The following is a 15,844-nucleotide window of genomic DNA, read 5'->3' as shown; positions in this document are numbered from 1 at the left end:
AGAATAAATAAATAAGAAATAAATGAAATCATAAATAGCTAGAAGAAAAATAGGCTAAATGTATTTGATCTCATGAAGATAACTTTTTACATATAAAAGCAAAGCACAAATCATAAACCAAAAGATCGAAGATTTAACTTCTAAAAATTAGAAACTCCTATCTACCATAAGTATAATTTAAAGTTAAATTAAAATAATATTAACATACGTCGAAGTGTTAATATCCTTAATATACGAAGAGCTCTAGTAAATCAAGAAGGATTGAGCACCAAGATAGAAAAGATATGAAAATAGATGAGCTACCACAGACTGAAAAAAAAAATTCCCATAAACATGTAAAATTCAACTTCATTACAACTAAAGGAATTGCCAATTAAAACAATTTGTGATCATAATTGGTAGCTTTTAATCTATTACATTGAAACAAGTTAAAAATATTTTATATGCAGTGCTGGTGAGGTGTAAGTTGGGACAACCTTTTTAGAGGTCAGTCTGGCAATATATACCAAGAACCCTACAAATGTTCACTCTTTGATTTAATAATTACACGTTAGGAACTTACCCTGTAGCCCACATGATTTGTAACCTATACATTTTGTTCTCAGGAAGATGAGCTTAGGCATCTTAAATGACTGGATGTGATTGATCCAGTTGCATAGGCTCCATGGATACAACACTGACATCTCCATAAAGTCTCATGCTAAGGTTGAGACCACAGGTGCAGTACGGCTAGGGCTCTATGACTAGTCCCTGCATTTGGCCAAGCTCTTGCTATTCTTAATTGGAGCAAAGGTGGCCTGTTGAAATCCATGCAAACTTGACCAGATATGTGTTGACAGCCATCATCATAAGTAAAGTCACCGCAGACTCTCAAATTGCGTCATGCATTAATGGGCATGCTTGAGTTAGGCACCTAACTACCAAATTCCCATTTTCCCGAGGCTTTTGTATTTTGGTATTCTCGGAGGTGCTGCTGTGTTTCAGTGATGTTTTAAACATGGACTCCACGGAAGATGAACTCATCAAAGACTTGACATCATTTTGATGAATTGTACCTTTGAGTGAAACAGAGAACCCGGAAATACATTCTTCTGAGGTTACGCTCTTGGGAGGCTCTGTCAATCCTATCATCAGTCACTGTGCTCCGTATAACACATGACCAGTTCATACAACACCTACCTCAAAAATACAGTGAACGCATGAAGACTTTCTAGAGCTTCTTAAAAATTATGTATTTTTTTCTTGTAAAAGGACACCAGGGACTGACCCACTTTGACCCTGGGAGTTGACACTCACTCGCTGTAGCATTGCTGCCTGCTCCCATCCAACTCACCAGCACTTCAGGTCCACTGTCGGACTTATTCCACATATTTGTGCTTCGTGGCTTAAGGCTTCCTTGTGCCACTGCTCTAGCTATGCAGAAGTGCTGGGGAGCTGGCTCCTTCAGGAGCAATCCTTAGCCAATGACAAACAGGACTTGCAAGACAAATTCTGCAACATCCGTGCTCTCAGGTGGCACAAGGTGTGGATGCGTTCCATACCATTTCCAGAGGGTCCTTGCGGAACTGATCCCCATTGCCTATGGCAGTAACCTGCTCATTAATGTGGTATAGACTGGCTTTCTTCCCTGCTCTTCCTCACTCTCCTTCTAATACTTCCTGGGATCGCTTCCCTAGTAAAATCACTTACACTCAAATCTTGGTCCCAGGGTCTGCTTTTGGGGCAAACCCAGCTTAAGACTTTAGAATGAGGACGTTTTTGACTTTTGAGTTTGCACCAGAAAATTATGTCAACTTCCACTGTTCCTTGTTATTGCTGTTGTTGCTACTGCAATAAGAGTAAAAGGAATTCCCTGTATCCTTTCTCCAGATTTACGACATCTTCACCTTTCGTCCCATTTACGTCATCATTCGTTCTCTTTGCATTCCAGTCTGTTCCCTTCCCCTCCATGCCCCTCTTTCTCTCCATATATATAAACATGCACAAACATATCATTATGCATACATATTCTTTCTGGAACCATGTGCGAGTAAATTGGAGGCTTGCATCTTTTTACCCCTGAAGTTTTTGGTGCATATTTCTGAAGAACAAGGATGTTGTTTTATAAGGAAAGCATAATTACCAGAATGATTTCCACTGTTTCTTATTATATTCATGCTTACACTTTATGGGGTCAGAGCTATGCTTAGTCATAGAACGCCAGATGGCATTAAGTCACCAACTCTTATTACTTGAGAAAAGTATAATTTCCAGAATGAAATTACACGGACAGTGACAGATAAGCCTTTGCTGCCCATATAAGCAAGGAAGACATGTCACAACCACACACTGACGGCCAGGCCAATGCAATTTGACTGGCCACCTGCCTCTTTTTGTACTTTCTGAGGATGAGGCTCTGTGGTTTATTACATCATCACCCTTGATATGCCCTGGGGTCTTCTGTGTTCTAGAGTATACGTATGTCTAACATCCTGGATTAGCCACCGCCTTTCCCATCCATATTGAGCCATCTCTACGGCACATTTCAGGATCTCCTGGAAGTCTAAAAGGCACTTCAAATCCAGACATGTCCCAACTCACAGTCATGATCTTCCCCCTGTCCCAAACCTAGTCCTCCCCCAGCACTTCCTCTCTTGGGGAACGGTACCATGCTACCCACGTCGTTGTGTGGGGATTCGTTCTTGACACCTGGTTTCGCTCACCCCCCAAAGCTCCACATGCCATCCATCATCGCGTTCTGTCAGTTCTTCCCACCATCTTTCTCATCTCTGCTGTCATCACCCTCACCCTCGTACGCCCCACCATCTCCCGCCTGAGCTACAGCAATAACCTTTGAACCGGTTTTCATCCCTCCACTCTATTCTCCACCCTGCAGCTAAAAAAATGTTTGAAACGCAAGTCTGACCATGTCTTCCTCCTGCTCAGAACCCACAAATGGTTTCTAATTAGCGTTTGAACAAATGCAAACATACTAAGCACTCGTGGTCTGACTTCTGCTGACTTCCGATACGCTCTCACATCTCCCTCCTGGCCACACGGTCTTTTCTCAATCTCTTGGCTCGCCGTGCTGTCTCCTACCACAAGGCCTTTGTATATGTTGTTCTTTCTGCTTGGAAGGTGCCTTATTCCTTCTCTCTAACCTCCTTCTGGTCACAGCTCAAGTCTCACTCCGTCCCTTGATTCAGGCCAATTTCCCATATTTTCTGGAATCATGTACCTCTTGTTTTTCATGAGGGGCATAGCTGCAATTTTATGTTTTCTCTGTATTATCTTCTCCACTCGATTACAACTTCACAGTACAGGGACTGTGTCTTGTGGGCTTATTATTGTATCTTCAAGGCCTACAGAGTGTATTGTATTTAGTATGTGGTCAGCAAATAGTTGTTGAATGAAGGAATAAGCAAACATAGATGACTTTGTTAGCTCATCTCTTTAGGCTATGAAATCATACAGTTAGCTCTGAACAAGTCAGGACTAACCTGGGTTTTTAAAAAGATCATATGAATGAAGTGACCAGAAAGAGGACAAACTATGGAATTCAAGCTGTTGACAAGGTGGTCACATAAGTGACTTGTCTATAACCAATCCACCAATCCACAGAAAGCAGTCCTCACATCATCCTGGCCATATTACAAGCAGCGCATCCGGAAATCACTCATAAAATATTGGCTAGAATCTCTGTCTTTTTTTAATCTTTTTCAACGTTTTTTCTTTTATTTTTGGGACAGAGAGAGACAGAGCATGAACGGGGGAGGGGCAGAGAGAGAGGGAGACACAGAATCGGAAACAGGCTCCAGGCTCCGAGCCATCAGCCCAGAGCCTGACGCGGGGCTCGAACTCACGGACCGCGAGATCGTGACCTGGCTGAAGTCGGACGCTTAACCGACTGCGCCACCCAGGTGCCCCTAGAATCTCTGTCTTATATACGGACCGGATTCTGGATATTAGAAAAGAAAAAAAAAAAGACTGTAAAAGGGTGTTACACAGTCTAGACCGTTCAGCATACGTTGTCAAAAGCACCAACATATCAGTGGAAAGTGATCAAACACAAACCCCAATCCTGATTTTATAGGACTGTCTCCAGAAGAAAAACTTCATTGTGGCAAACTCCTTAAAATAGCTCAATGTGCTTATTTTCCATCTTAGACGTCTGCTGCCACAATTACAGCTCTTTCCAGTACCTCGCAAAACCCAGGCTGTCAGACACTATCATTTCTGGAAATGGGTGTGTGTTTGCCTCAGCCGCATGCGAGCAATTAGTGGGCAGAAACCTTATCTGAACAGTCACCACCCTGTCTTCACTTTCAAGCAATGGCCAAGTTTAAAGGCGACTTATCGTGCCCCAGAGCGTATTGTTGGTGGAGAGTGGCCAGTGAGAATTGCCAGGTTCCTACCTATTGAACATGTCATTCCATGTTCGACCATAAGGGTCAGGTTTGCTGATTGTTGAGTGGGACAGCCCTCCATTGGGACAAGCCCCAACCACTTCTATCTAGACTTAATTGAAGACTTGGAATATAAGCAAGAACACATTCTGGAGGCTGCTCTTTTTGTACCAACCCTTCCCACATTTGTATTGCAAATGTTTGCCTTTGCTAGAAATAATGGAGCTGGACCAAGGTGTTTCCTGGCACAATGACTGAGGTTATGGGGCCTGTGTCACATGAAATCCAGGGCACAGATGGGCTCGTGTGGCACCTCCGTGGTAACTGACTGCCAAAGTTCTCTTCTCTGGACTTGAAGCAACACAGTAAACTGATGCCATCCCTCCGCAGTTATCTGGCATTTACATCTCAGCCATGTCCCCTGAGGATTTGCCAGGACTATACCGTGAAAGAAGCAACAGTACTTCCCTGGCTATGAAAATTGCTGAAGTGGAACCGATTGGTAGATTTTTTAAACACTAGCATAACAAAGAGGCAGTCTTTAAAAGAGGCACTGTTTAAAAGATATTTCAGCTGGAAGGAGGTGGGTGTTTATATATGCTAAGGGGAGCTCTGTGGTTCATGGTTGCTGTTCTTAGTAATTTTGAGTGCCTATTAGGGGTTTGTTCATTTTAACGTTATATGCTGCAGTGATTTAGGGTGGGGTCAGCATAGCAAATGTGGCCTCAGTAAGGGATAGTCATTGAATGCTTCTCTTCTGCTTGCTCACAGCCAGCCTAGCACAAGACAGCTTGATTTATAAAGATTCTAGAGGTTTCAGAGGTAGAAAGGGCCAGACTATCCAAAGTCTGCCATTTATTCTGTGTGCAAACTTGGCCGTATCACTTTGCATCTTTGAGCCTCAGTTTCTTCATCTATAAAATAGGGATGATAAAATTTATTTCAGGATTGTTACTAGAAACAAACGAGGTCAGAGTTAAGGCACCACTAGAGTTCCTAGAGTACAATAAATGCTTGCCAAGTGTTGGGTCCTCCCCTGTGCCCCATGGCCAGTGCTTCTGTGAAAAGGCAGCGTGGAGAGCCATCTGGGGGCTGGGAACCCGGTCCATGTACTTGGGGTGGACCGCCCTAGGTGGAGCCATTTACAGCCGTATTTATGCTCCCAACAGGAACAGAATAATTGTCGTAAGGAAAATGTGGCTATCTTGTTTTTACTTAGGGAAAACTTAGTGATATATGAATAAAAATGGTATGCTTCAAAAGTAATTTTCTTTTTCCCCATAAATTCCCTATTATTTGTCTTACTGTATCTTATTATTTTTTCACCATCTGCAGCTTTCAACATTTTCCGTGTTCTTTGGAGCCCTAAGAAGCAATGAATGTATTTCTAATGTGGCCTAGGATATCTTCCTTCCCATGAACTCACATTACTCAAGGAAAGAGCTGTTGTATCCCAGCCTCTCCTTGATTTGTCAGTGTTAGTGGTATGGTAACATGAAATAAAAAAGATCTTGAGGGGTGTCTGGGTGGCTCAGTCGGTTAAGCGTCTGACTTTGGCTCAGGTCATGATCTCACAGTTCGTGGGTTCATGCCCCACATCGGTCTCTGTGCTGACAGCTCAGAGCCTGGAGCCTGCTTCAGATTCTGTGTTTCCCTCTCTCTCTGCCCCTCCCCTGCTCATGCTTTGTCCATCTCTGTCTCAAAAATGAATAAACATTATAAAATAAAATTAAAAAAAAGATCGTGAGAACCAGAAAGAACTGAGCTTGAATTCTGATTCTGATCTTGCCACTTCAAGGATGGACTTTTTTCTTTTACAAAATGAGCATCATAATGACTACTACCCAGCTGGATGGTGAGGAGAAAATGAGACAATCCATATAAAATGCATGGCACAGGGGAGGTGTCCCACAAATTTACATCACTCCCCTTATGCCTTTGCTTTAATTGTTCTTAGTTTGATTTTCTTTTCATATACAATTGGCTAGCTTAGGAGTAAACATGACATCTTGGAAACAATCTGCATGCAGATTTTGGTGATAAAAATGGAAACTAAACCTAGTGATTTTACTCTTAATTATTCCTGGTGAAGACATCATGTACTCACACATTTGGGGAGGCACTCGCTCTTTATCCCAGATGCCTGCACGTTTCAGTGATGTAATGTTCTTTTAAATAATCATAAAACATAGCCCTCCCAAACACATACAAACCAGATACGATGACGAATGAATACACTTGGTTCATTCAGAGTGTCTCTGCCTGCAGTCAGTTGAAGCCAGGACAAACTCAGGAACTTGGGCCAGGCAGGGGACAGCAGCAAATGGCTGGAGAGATGCAAAAGACAGAGGGAGGCAGGTGCAGCGTGCAAGCATCAAGCAAAGCACTTCAGCAGGGTCAGGAAACCTACCAGAGTGATTCCAATGCCATACGCTCTGGTGGCAGATGGTGGAGCGACAATGAAATTGGAAAACATCAAGAATAACCAAAGAATATGAGAAATTAGAGACAGAGCAACACTCTCCATGACGCAGCTGCCTAGACACAAAATAACCTTTCCTTTTCCTTTGGCTGGAGAAGTGGGAGATAAAGGCTAAAACTCGAATATGTGTAGGAGGGAAATCGTGGAAGCCAGCTTACCAAGTTTAACATGTTTCAAGTTCAAGGTAATGTCAGATGTGGCACTGTTGAAATAACAGGCACATCCCCCTCCTCTAAAAACAGTACCTACCTAACGAACAGTGATGGAATAGTTTAGAATTTTCTGGAGAAGATGAGGGAAAAGTAAAGATCTGTGGAATTTAACATATGTGGTCCCTCAAGATTCACTTAAAACTGTTTTGGGGACATCGGTACTGTAATGGGTCTTAACGTGTTTTAAATCGTGTGTCGTGTAACTAAACTCGTAATGGAGGCCTTCCACTGAATAACTAATATTAAATATTCTAACTGGCACCAAGGATATATTGGCTATGAGGAAATGATGAGAAGTTGGATTACCACGGACTGTTATCTGAGGAACTAAGTGACATAAAAATGATACGGCGGCAGCATTAACCCCCTGATCTCAGCTGTTTGGCATCTTAAGGCAGTATTACCTGCTAGGGCTTTCTGCATTTTTCAGGAAGTTTGAGTTGACAAAGGGGATATCTTCATCTCCCGAAGAATTAAATCGCCCCAATTCATCATTTTGACCTCTGCCTTGCGTGAGGTGGTGTCAGCGGAAGCAAACAAGCGGCCGACTCTACGCGGCCGGCCGGGGAAGCGGAGACTAGGTTTTCAGCACAGGAGCCCGAGGAGAGAGGACGAGAAGCTCACCCCGCTCTGGTGGGAGAACAGAGCTTCCCTGATGTTCACGAGGCATTACAGTGTACGGTAGGCGGATGCAGGAGATAGCATCTAGACAGAATCTTCAGCCCGTCTGAGCTTCCCTCCAAAGTCAGGGCAGCGATCACAGACAGAAGCACTGAAAGGTGGCTGTCCACGCACGGAAAGGCAGTTCAGATAAAGCTGTGCCACCAGGGAGGTAGGTGTCAGAGAGACTGGCCAGGATTAGCCGTATCTCGATGACGCGCAGCAGGCCCCTGTCTAGTGCCCTGCGGAGCAGAAGTAGCCGGAATGGGCTCAGACCCTGGCTGAACAAGCAACTGCGGCCAGGCCCGCCTGGAGCAGTGCAGACATTCTCATGAAGCCCCTTATCTGACACACTGGCTCTGTGGCAGAGAGAAGCAGTCAGTCAGGCAACCTGAGGACTTTGTCCACTTCCACGGGCCCAGACGCCTGAACCCCTACCCCCGCCAGACACGCACTCACACACATAGACACCTAGTGTGCTGATTGCTCAAGTTGTCAGTGCACTCACTCCATCACGATCTAGCTTAGCTTCAGCAAAGACCAGTACTGTGGCATTGGTGGAAATCTTTGCAGAACTCGAATGCCACTGCCATCTGCTTGGCAAGTGCTATAAAACAATGCAAGTTTGGCAAATGAAAATCGAGTAGCTGTGAGCAGAGCGGAAGCTAACTCGAAGAGAACCGGAGAGATCAGGGAGGGAGAGGGTCTTCAGGCAGCGAGGCAAATGACAATCAAGGGCACCGGGGATGCCTAGACAAAATGCTTTCGGGGAAAATACGATGGAGGTGGCACGGTGCATGTTGCAAGCTTCAAAGTTAGCGGTGTACTTGTGATTGAGTCTTCCCGGGTGGGCACAAGCATATGCAGACAAGAAAGCTGAGGCTGACAAAATGAACCAACTGAAATGTTACAGCGGAAGTATGTTCTTATGGCATGTTCTTCTGATCTGAACACAATCCCGCCCAATACCAAAACACTGGGAACACACTTAGAAAGCAAGTTTATTTTGGGTTCCTAGGAAGCAAGCATAAGCTGTTTGCTCCTTCTAAAGTTGCTCTTTCTACCCGAAATCAGTACTAGTATGTTGCTTCTCATTACACAGCCAAATTAAAGCTGCCTGAGATGATTAGAGACACATTTCCTTCCCCCTCAAGTAATTTATGTAATATGGGTTAGAGCAACATCAGGACTGGAAGCCAAATACAGCCTGAGCAGGCCTGTGTCCCACATCAATCTCGGGAAAGGGAGTCTCACTCTCTCCTCAGGAACGCTCATGCAGCTTTTCACCTGAAAATGTATTGTCACTTTTTTCCTTCCGGGTAGATATTATTCTTAATCTTAAAGAACCAAAGTACCAATTTGCAGATACTGCTTTTTCAACTCTCAGGAGTGTTCTAACAAAACAGGATTCCCTTTTTGGTAGACAAAGTATATTGCTTAATGTTCATCTAACAATTACGCATTAAACTGTTCATATTTCAAGGGAAGGACCCCAGGGGATGGGAAGAGAATTGATTTTATGACAGCATTACAGAGATGTTTGAAAGGCATTACCTAACCTGTATATTAGTAATGTTCTGTGTCATATACAAAGATGAATAAGACATTGTCCCTGTCCTCAAAGGTACTTATAGTTTAGTGAGAAAGACAAGAAGGTGAGCAAATGATACAAGGGAGTGTGATAATCACAGTTTGAGTCCTGGTTTTGGGTTTTTTTTTTTTTTTTTTTTTTTTGTAAAATTTGTTTTAACTGTTTGGGCTTAGGCTGCATATATCATGACCCTCATCTTTAAACATGTCAGTATGCATATAATTCTACTGAACAAGGATATTCTTTTTTTTTTTTTTTTAATATTTTTAAAAAGTAATCTCTACACCCAACGTGGGGCTTGAACCTACAACCCCGAGATCAAGAGTTGCATGCCCCACCGACTGCACCAGCCAGGCACCCCCACAGATTTTGATTCTGACTCTGAACTGGATAACTTTAGTCCCAGGGGTTAAATGTACAAATTTGCAGCCAGACTGCTTGGGTTCCAATCCAACGCTGCCATTTCTAGCTGTTGGACTTGGGCAATTTTACTTGTGCTCTTGCCTATGAAATGGGGATGATAATAATAAGGGTTGCTCTTGAGTCACAGGGCTGCTGTGATCACTAAGTCAGTAGACAGAAAGCATTTAGAACAGGGCCTGGTTCATAGTAAATGCTCAATTAGAGTTGACCATTTAGAAGCCTGGACTTCTACAGATTTCAGGGAAAAGCGACATTCTCATGAAAATTAGTGTTATGTTGGCAAACAGTGTCCTGAAACAAACAGTCGAGAAAACTTGGAAGAAATTCTTTCTCATAATTTACCCATATAAAAAAAATCTATTTTCATCTGTAGGCCAATGTATTAAAAACCTGTTATAAACATGGTCCTATGTGAGGTCCTTGTGGTGGGTATAAACACGATTGGTATAAAACACTGTCCCTTTTTTTCCAGAAATTTATAATCCAATGGAGGTAGAAAGGGGCAGCAAAGCATCATAATCTAATGCAGGGTATTTTCAGTGGCACAAGAAAGGTGCCAAACAATGTCATGGGTGTTAAAAGTAAGAAGAGCTAAGGAAACATGACATCGAGGTCTTGAGTTTTGGCATGGGAACTTTGAAGTATCTTGGGGTAGGATGGAGGTGTCAGGCAGGCACTTGTAACTGGGGTCACATTAAGAGTGAGATAGGAAGGTTAGCCAGGTTTGTTTTGGAATTATCATCATAGAGGTTGGGGACCAAATCTGTAGGAATCAAGGCAGCCACTCAGAGAGAATCTACATGAGGAAAGGAGCCAGAGGCAGAATCCGCTGGAAGCATCAGCGTCAGTGTCAGAAGCCTGGGGTTAGAGCCCGCTGTGTCAGTGGGTGGTATGGAAATAGAGCCAATAGGTATGAGCCACCCTTCCTAATCTGGGAACAAGAAGAGGCGTTTGCTTTCTTTGATGGACTAGAGTCAAGAGCATGGGGCAGTCTGGCCACCTGCGCCTTATATGAAACTCCCCATCCACAAGAATTACTGTCTCCCAGCATGCCCGTTAGCACAACTTGTTACTCAGATCATATGGGTTTGCTACGTCCTCTTGCTTTTGACCATCTAGACCACTGGTCCTTCCCCAGAGTTGGCTAATCCTTTAGTCTCAGTTATACCCCCAGCATATAGCCACACAGGTGTTGGCTCTCCCCTTGTCCACACTGTGGGCTCTCAGAGAACTGTGCAGCCGAGCCTATGCATTTACAGTAGTAGGTAGTGGTGGGTGGGGAAGCAACTGCCAAGGGACTTCAAGGTGCAGCCGAGAGAGGAGTGGCTGATGGCGCAGGATCCCCGAGAAACCAGTGAGAGTGAGCTCTGTGGTACGGGTTTGACTCACTAAAGAAACACATCTTCCCCAGAGATAAAATTAAAAAGAGCTAGCATTATGAAAAAAAAAAAAAAATCCTTACAATACGTCAGGCCGGCTTTTCACTAAAGGGTTTTGCTTATACTTAGTACTCACACCAGGACCACACAGAGGCCCTCACATCATCCCCATTTGCAGATTAAGAAACTGAGGCTGGAGCAGTTAGATCACTTGCCCAAAGTCACGCAGGTAGTAAGTGACAGAGCTGGGGCTCTAATTATGGCCCGAGTCCACGTTCATGCCGTTGCTGTCACTCCTCAGGCAACGTGGTCAGTGAAGGCAGCGAATCTGAATTGTAGGGAGAAGTGGAGGAACTCACGTTGAATGTGTCAAGGCCACAGAGGAGAGGAAGTGAGGTCATCTCTAGAGACTGGGCTTGGGGGGGTTTAGTCATTTTCACAGAATTCAACGGGAGTAGAACAGGGTTGGAACGGCCACTGTGGGATAGTCAAGGGAGTCGACAGCACGACCGACAGGACTTCTGGACAGCAGCAGGGGCCCAGCTGGGGTTGCATAATGTGCATTTTGTAGTGGAACCAATGAAGGCATTTTTATGAGGGTTTCCAGCAACCTCTCACCGCCCCCATATAGAGGACCACAGAAGAGATGTTTTTGCTCACTCCTTAGGCCTCAACACTTGATTACGAGCCCGGAAGAGCAACGTCCTGTGCGGGTGCAGTGAACCATCTGTAGAGAAGGGATAATGGGATCCCACGGGGCCCGGGATGGGCCAGGTGGGAACAATGGAGGCTTGGGGTGAGTAGCGAGTTCACTGCTAGAGGGACTGACCACAAAGAGGCCTGTGAAAAGAGACTGGGGCTGGGAGGCTGAAGCGAAAAAGCAGCTGTTTGCAAAAATACACACACTGATGTTCACACATTACGGCAGCCTAAGGAATGGCCGCTTCCCTACTTGCTCAGGGTGAGTAGTAATCTGTATCGGGCAAGAATGCTGATTTCACTGTGTCTACCAGCAGAGAAAACTGGGGGCTGGACAGGAGGGTAAAACATTGGCCCTGGTAACAGCCTGGTGTTTGCTAACGAGGCTGTAGAGGCTGTATTACAACCGCTCTGCTTTCCAAAACAGCACCCTCAGGAGACAAGAAATAAAGTCATTTTCCTTCAGAGGCAGAAGATTTAACATTGCTTAACAATAATACTTAACATCCTTAGCCCTTAGCCTTAGGCAACATCCTAACTACCAAGTGCTAGGAATTGTCTTTTTCCTGGGTGAGCGAGGGCTCTGGCTTTACTTGTCGAAGTGTCTTTTCTACTCTGGCAGCAGGTTGCGGGAGCCTCCTGTGAAGAGGACTGAATTCCATGACAGCATAAAAGGGTGCCCCTTGATCAGGGCTACTAACTAACTCCATGTGCTGGGGGTGGGGTGGGTGCTGAGGTGCATTTTCTCTCTGGGTGTCGATGGTTCCGAATTTGACATATAAATCGATATTACTGAGTCAACTTTAAAACTCCTGTCATGCTCTCCACAAACCACATGGGAACCACATCGGTCAGTAGCCTATTTAGTCCACTGGAAGGTCGGCCACCAACTTCCCATAGAGAGAATTATTCCTATTTTTAATTAAAAAGTTAACTCCATAAATATTGTAAAGCTCCCTGCCTCTGACAAAGAGGGGATCCGGTGCCTACAGAGATGTGCTGACTTCGCTCCTGGCAAAGGGGGAGAGCAGTGGAGCTGCTGTGATTCAGTCGAGTGAACAGTAAAATCTCCAGGGTGGGGAGGACTAGAAAACCAGGGTAAACGTCACTGGCACACAGAGCTGAGTCTGCATACCTTCTTGAAGCCAGCAGTGGGTCCCCTGCCTCTGCACTGTGCCTCTTCCTGGGTAAATATGGAGCCTCCCACGGACTGGAGCACAGTGGTGAGCATGCCTTGCATCTCCCCTTTAGATGTTGAGATGGAAACTCGAGGTGGGGCTCCTCTACTTAAAAACAAGCGCCAGGGACCTTTCCTGCATTTGTCTGAGCCCCATGCATTGTCCATCGTGGCCAACTTCTGGTTGCCAGGGAGCCACCAAGTTCTGTTTGCTCACGTGGCTAATCCTAATCACTCCTACCACCGTGTACGGGTGTGGGTGGACTACTGGCCAAAATTGTTTTTGGTCTAAGATGCTTCCCCTCCCGCTACAGTTATACTCTCGAGATTTTGTCAATTCCTGCATTGCGGTGATAGCTCCAGGGCCAGAAACTGCATAAATGCATTGCCTTTGTCAGAAAACTCCCTTTGCAGTGTTTGATCCTCAAATAGACTTGTTGAAAGTCAGCCATGATTGAGCATTTCAGGGCTTATTAGTAAAGATAAATAGGAGCTGGAAATTCAGAAGACTTTCTGCTAATAATTACTAAACTAAGCATCTGTTGTGCTGTCATAAAAAGGTGATTTGCGGTCTCCTGTCCTAGACAGTAGGGTCCCAAGGATGGACTGGCACTGTGTCTCCAGTCTCCATATTCTCGGGGCCTGATACAGCGTAGATGATTAATAGATAGATGGGGAGTGAATGAGTGAAATTTGTAGGATTTTCAATGTTATTTCTGTGCTTTTGATTTGTGCAAAAAAAAAAAAAAAATCCATTTCCGCAGTCTGGTGCAAGTTGGCCAGGAAGACATCAAACTGTTTCCAGTTTTATCTTTTTTTCTTTCCTCTCATAAGAACATACTACTTTCCATCTGCCTTAACCACAATTTCCATACACTTCAACACTGAAAGCCAGAAATGTTATATTTAAAACAAATTTTGGAGACGACTTCCATTTTTTTAAAACGAAAACAAAATAGTAGGCCAGGGAAAAATAAGGAGAGGAAAGAAATCAAAGATGAGAAAAGACTAGGAGACAACCTATAAAAAATGAAAATCGGGAGATAAATAAAATACAGTTGTATAGAAGCTTTTAAAATATTGTATTTTAAGTATTCTGCCCAATCAGTGTTAAAAATTGGCTCTCCACTAGATTTGAGATTTTATTACTTTTGAAAATCAACATACTATTTATAAGAGCAGATGGTCACTTAGGCTATGCCTGTTGCAATATCCAGGGTGGTATTTTTGTAAATTCCCACACAGAGTTGTAGCCAATGTGAAACTCAACGCAGTAACTCCCTCTGGGATAACACTTCAACAATTCCACTTTGATGAAAAAGCTCTATTTAGGATCCTCCCCCTTCTTTTTAAAAGGAGATATTCCGTAACATTTCAGTTTTCTGGCTGGCATTAACCTTTCTTTGTTTGTTCCCCCGCCCAACCCCCCCGCCCCCCGAACTCACGAATTCTCACACTCTTGATTCACTCCCGTAGTAGCCGTCCTAGACATAATCTTGGAAAGTTTTCCTCTTTGTCATGTGCTACTGATAGCAGACCAAAATTATTCTTCATCTCACAGATAAGAGCACAAACCTTTGAGAATTGTATCTCATTTTCAGGGGTGTTCAGTTACAGCATAAGTGGATCACGTTAGGCCAGAATCACCAAGTGAACTTTTCCCACGCGATTATTTCCTTCCCCCACTGTGTCTGTACCTCTCAGCAATATTTGCTGACAGCAAATACCAGGTCAGATTCTAAATCAAGCAAAGAACATCTTCCCAGGTTCACATTTCTCTCCTGCTTTTTAACACCCACACGAAGCTCCAAGGTTAAGGTTGGCTCGCCCTTCCTAGTAGGTAACTGCTAGGACAGAGGATTTACTATTTTATTGTCCCTAAGCTTGGTGCAGGATGTTCAATACCATTTTTATAGCAATGGCTTAGGATTTCCATTCTGTATCCAATATTCTTGCTGACATGTTCAATTGCAATGATATACTATTTTCTTCCCTTAAAAAATAACCCACAAGTGTTTCAATTATTAGCACAGTTGTGAAGATGGCACGAAGGTTGTAGCAGACGGCGGTAAGGCACATTATAACATATTCCAGTTTCAAAGCCAGATTTCTATTTCATGTAGATTTCTCTAAAGGCTTTATCGGTAGGTGAGCTGGTGGTGGGAGACCCCTGAGTGATCTACCTGGGTAAGGAGGCGTACTGTCTCTCCATCCCCTCAAAGCGGATGTTGTGTGCATTCCCATCTGGACCCTTTCCAGACACCTGTGGAGAGAAAAGTAATTAGAGATGAAGATCCATTATACACCCTAGTTACTGACAATGCATCGCAAAATTATAATCAGCGCACAAATGCTGCTGCTGCCTGCCAAAAATCAACCATGGAAAAAGCAAGCAAGAGCTCAGTATTGCTATAGGAATTGATGATCAAGCCACAAACATGGCATTTAACAACAAAGTCGCTTCTTTCAAAAAGGGTCATTGTCAAGCCGACTCCTTCCTGTCACCAAGCCAGGGATATTCTGTAGGCTGTGGGCCATTTTTCCCCCCTTTTACGTAGGCGTTAGTGTTTAGAACAGTTTTAGACTTGCAGAAAAATTGAGAAGACAGTACAGAGTTCCCATTCACTCTGAACTCAGTTTCCCTATTACTAACATCTCACATTAGTATGATACAGATCTTAAAATTAATGAATCAATATTGATACATTATTGTTCACTAAAGCCAATAGTTGACTTGCAATTTTACTCAATGCCTTTCCTGGTCCGGGACGCTGTATTACATGTAGGTGTCAGGTCTCCTTAGACAGCTCTTGGCTGTGACAAGGACCATGTTTTT

At 44.0% G+C, this 15,844-nt stretch overlaps 1 protein-coding gene across 1 annotated transcript in view; it reads right to left on the bottom strand.

Annotated features, from left to right (window-relative positions):
- Window positions 1–15,844, bottom strand: part of PARD3B (par-3 family cell polarity regulator beta) — a 1,003,697-nt gene that overhangs the window by 41,001 nt on the left and 946,852 nt on the right. Inside the window, exon 22 of the mRNA XM_042995147.1 lies at window positions 15,192–15,271. Coding sequence (XP_042851081.1) covers window positions 15,192–15,271 — 80 coding nt within the window. The remainder of the gene's footprint in view (window positions 1–15,191; window positions 15,272–15,844) is intronic.

This window comes from Panthera tigris, chromosome C1, assembly GCF_018350195.1.
Source record: "Panthera tigris isolate Pti1 chromosome C1, P.tigris_Pti1_mat1.1, whole genome shotgun sequence".
NCBI classification, from domain to species: domain Eukaryota; kingdom Metazoa; phylum Chordata; class Mammalia; order Carnivora; family Felidae; genus Panthera; species Panthera tigris.
Note: the sequence above shows the minus strand (reverse complement) of the source record. Positions and strands in the feature narration are given on the sequence as shown.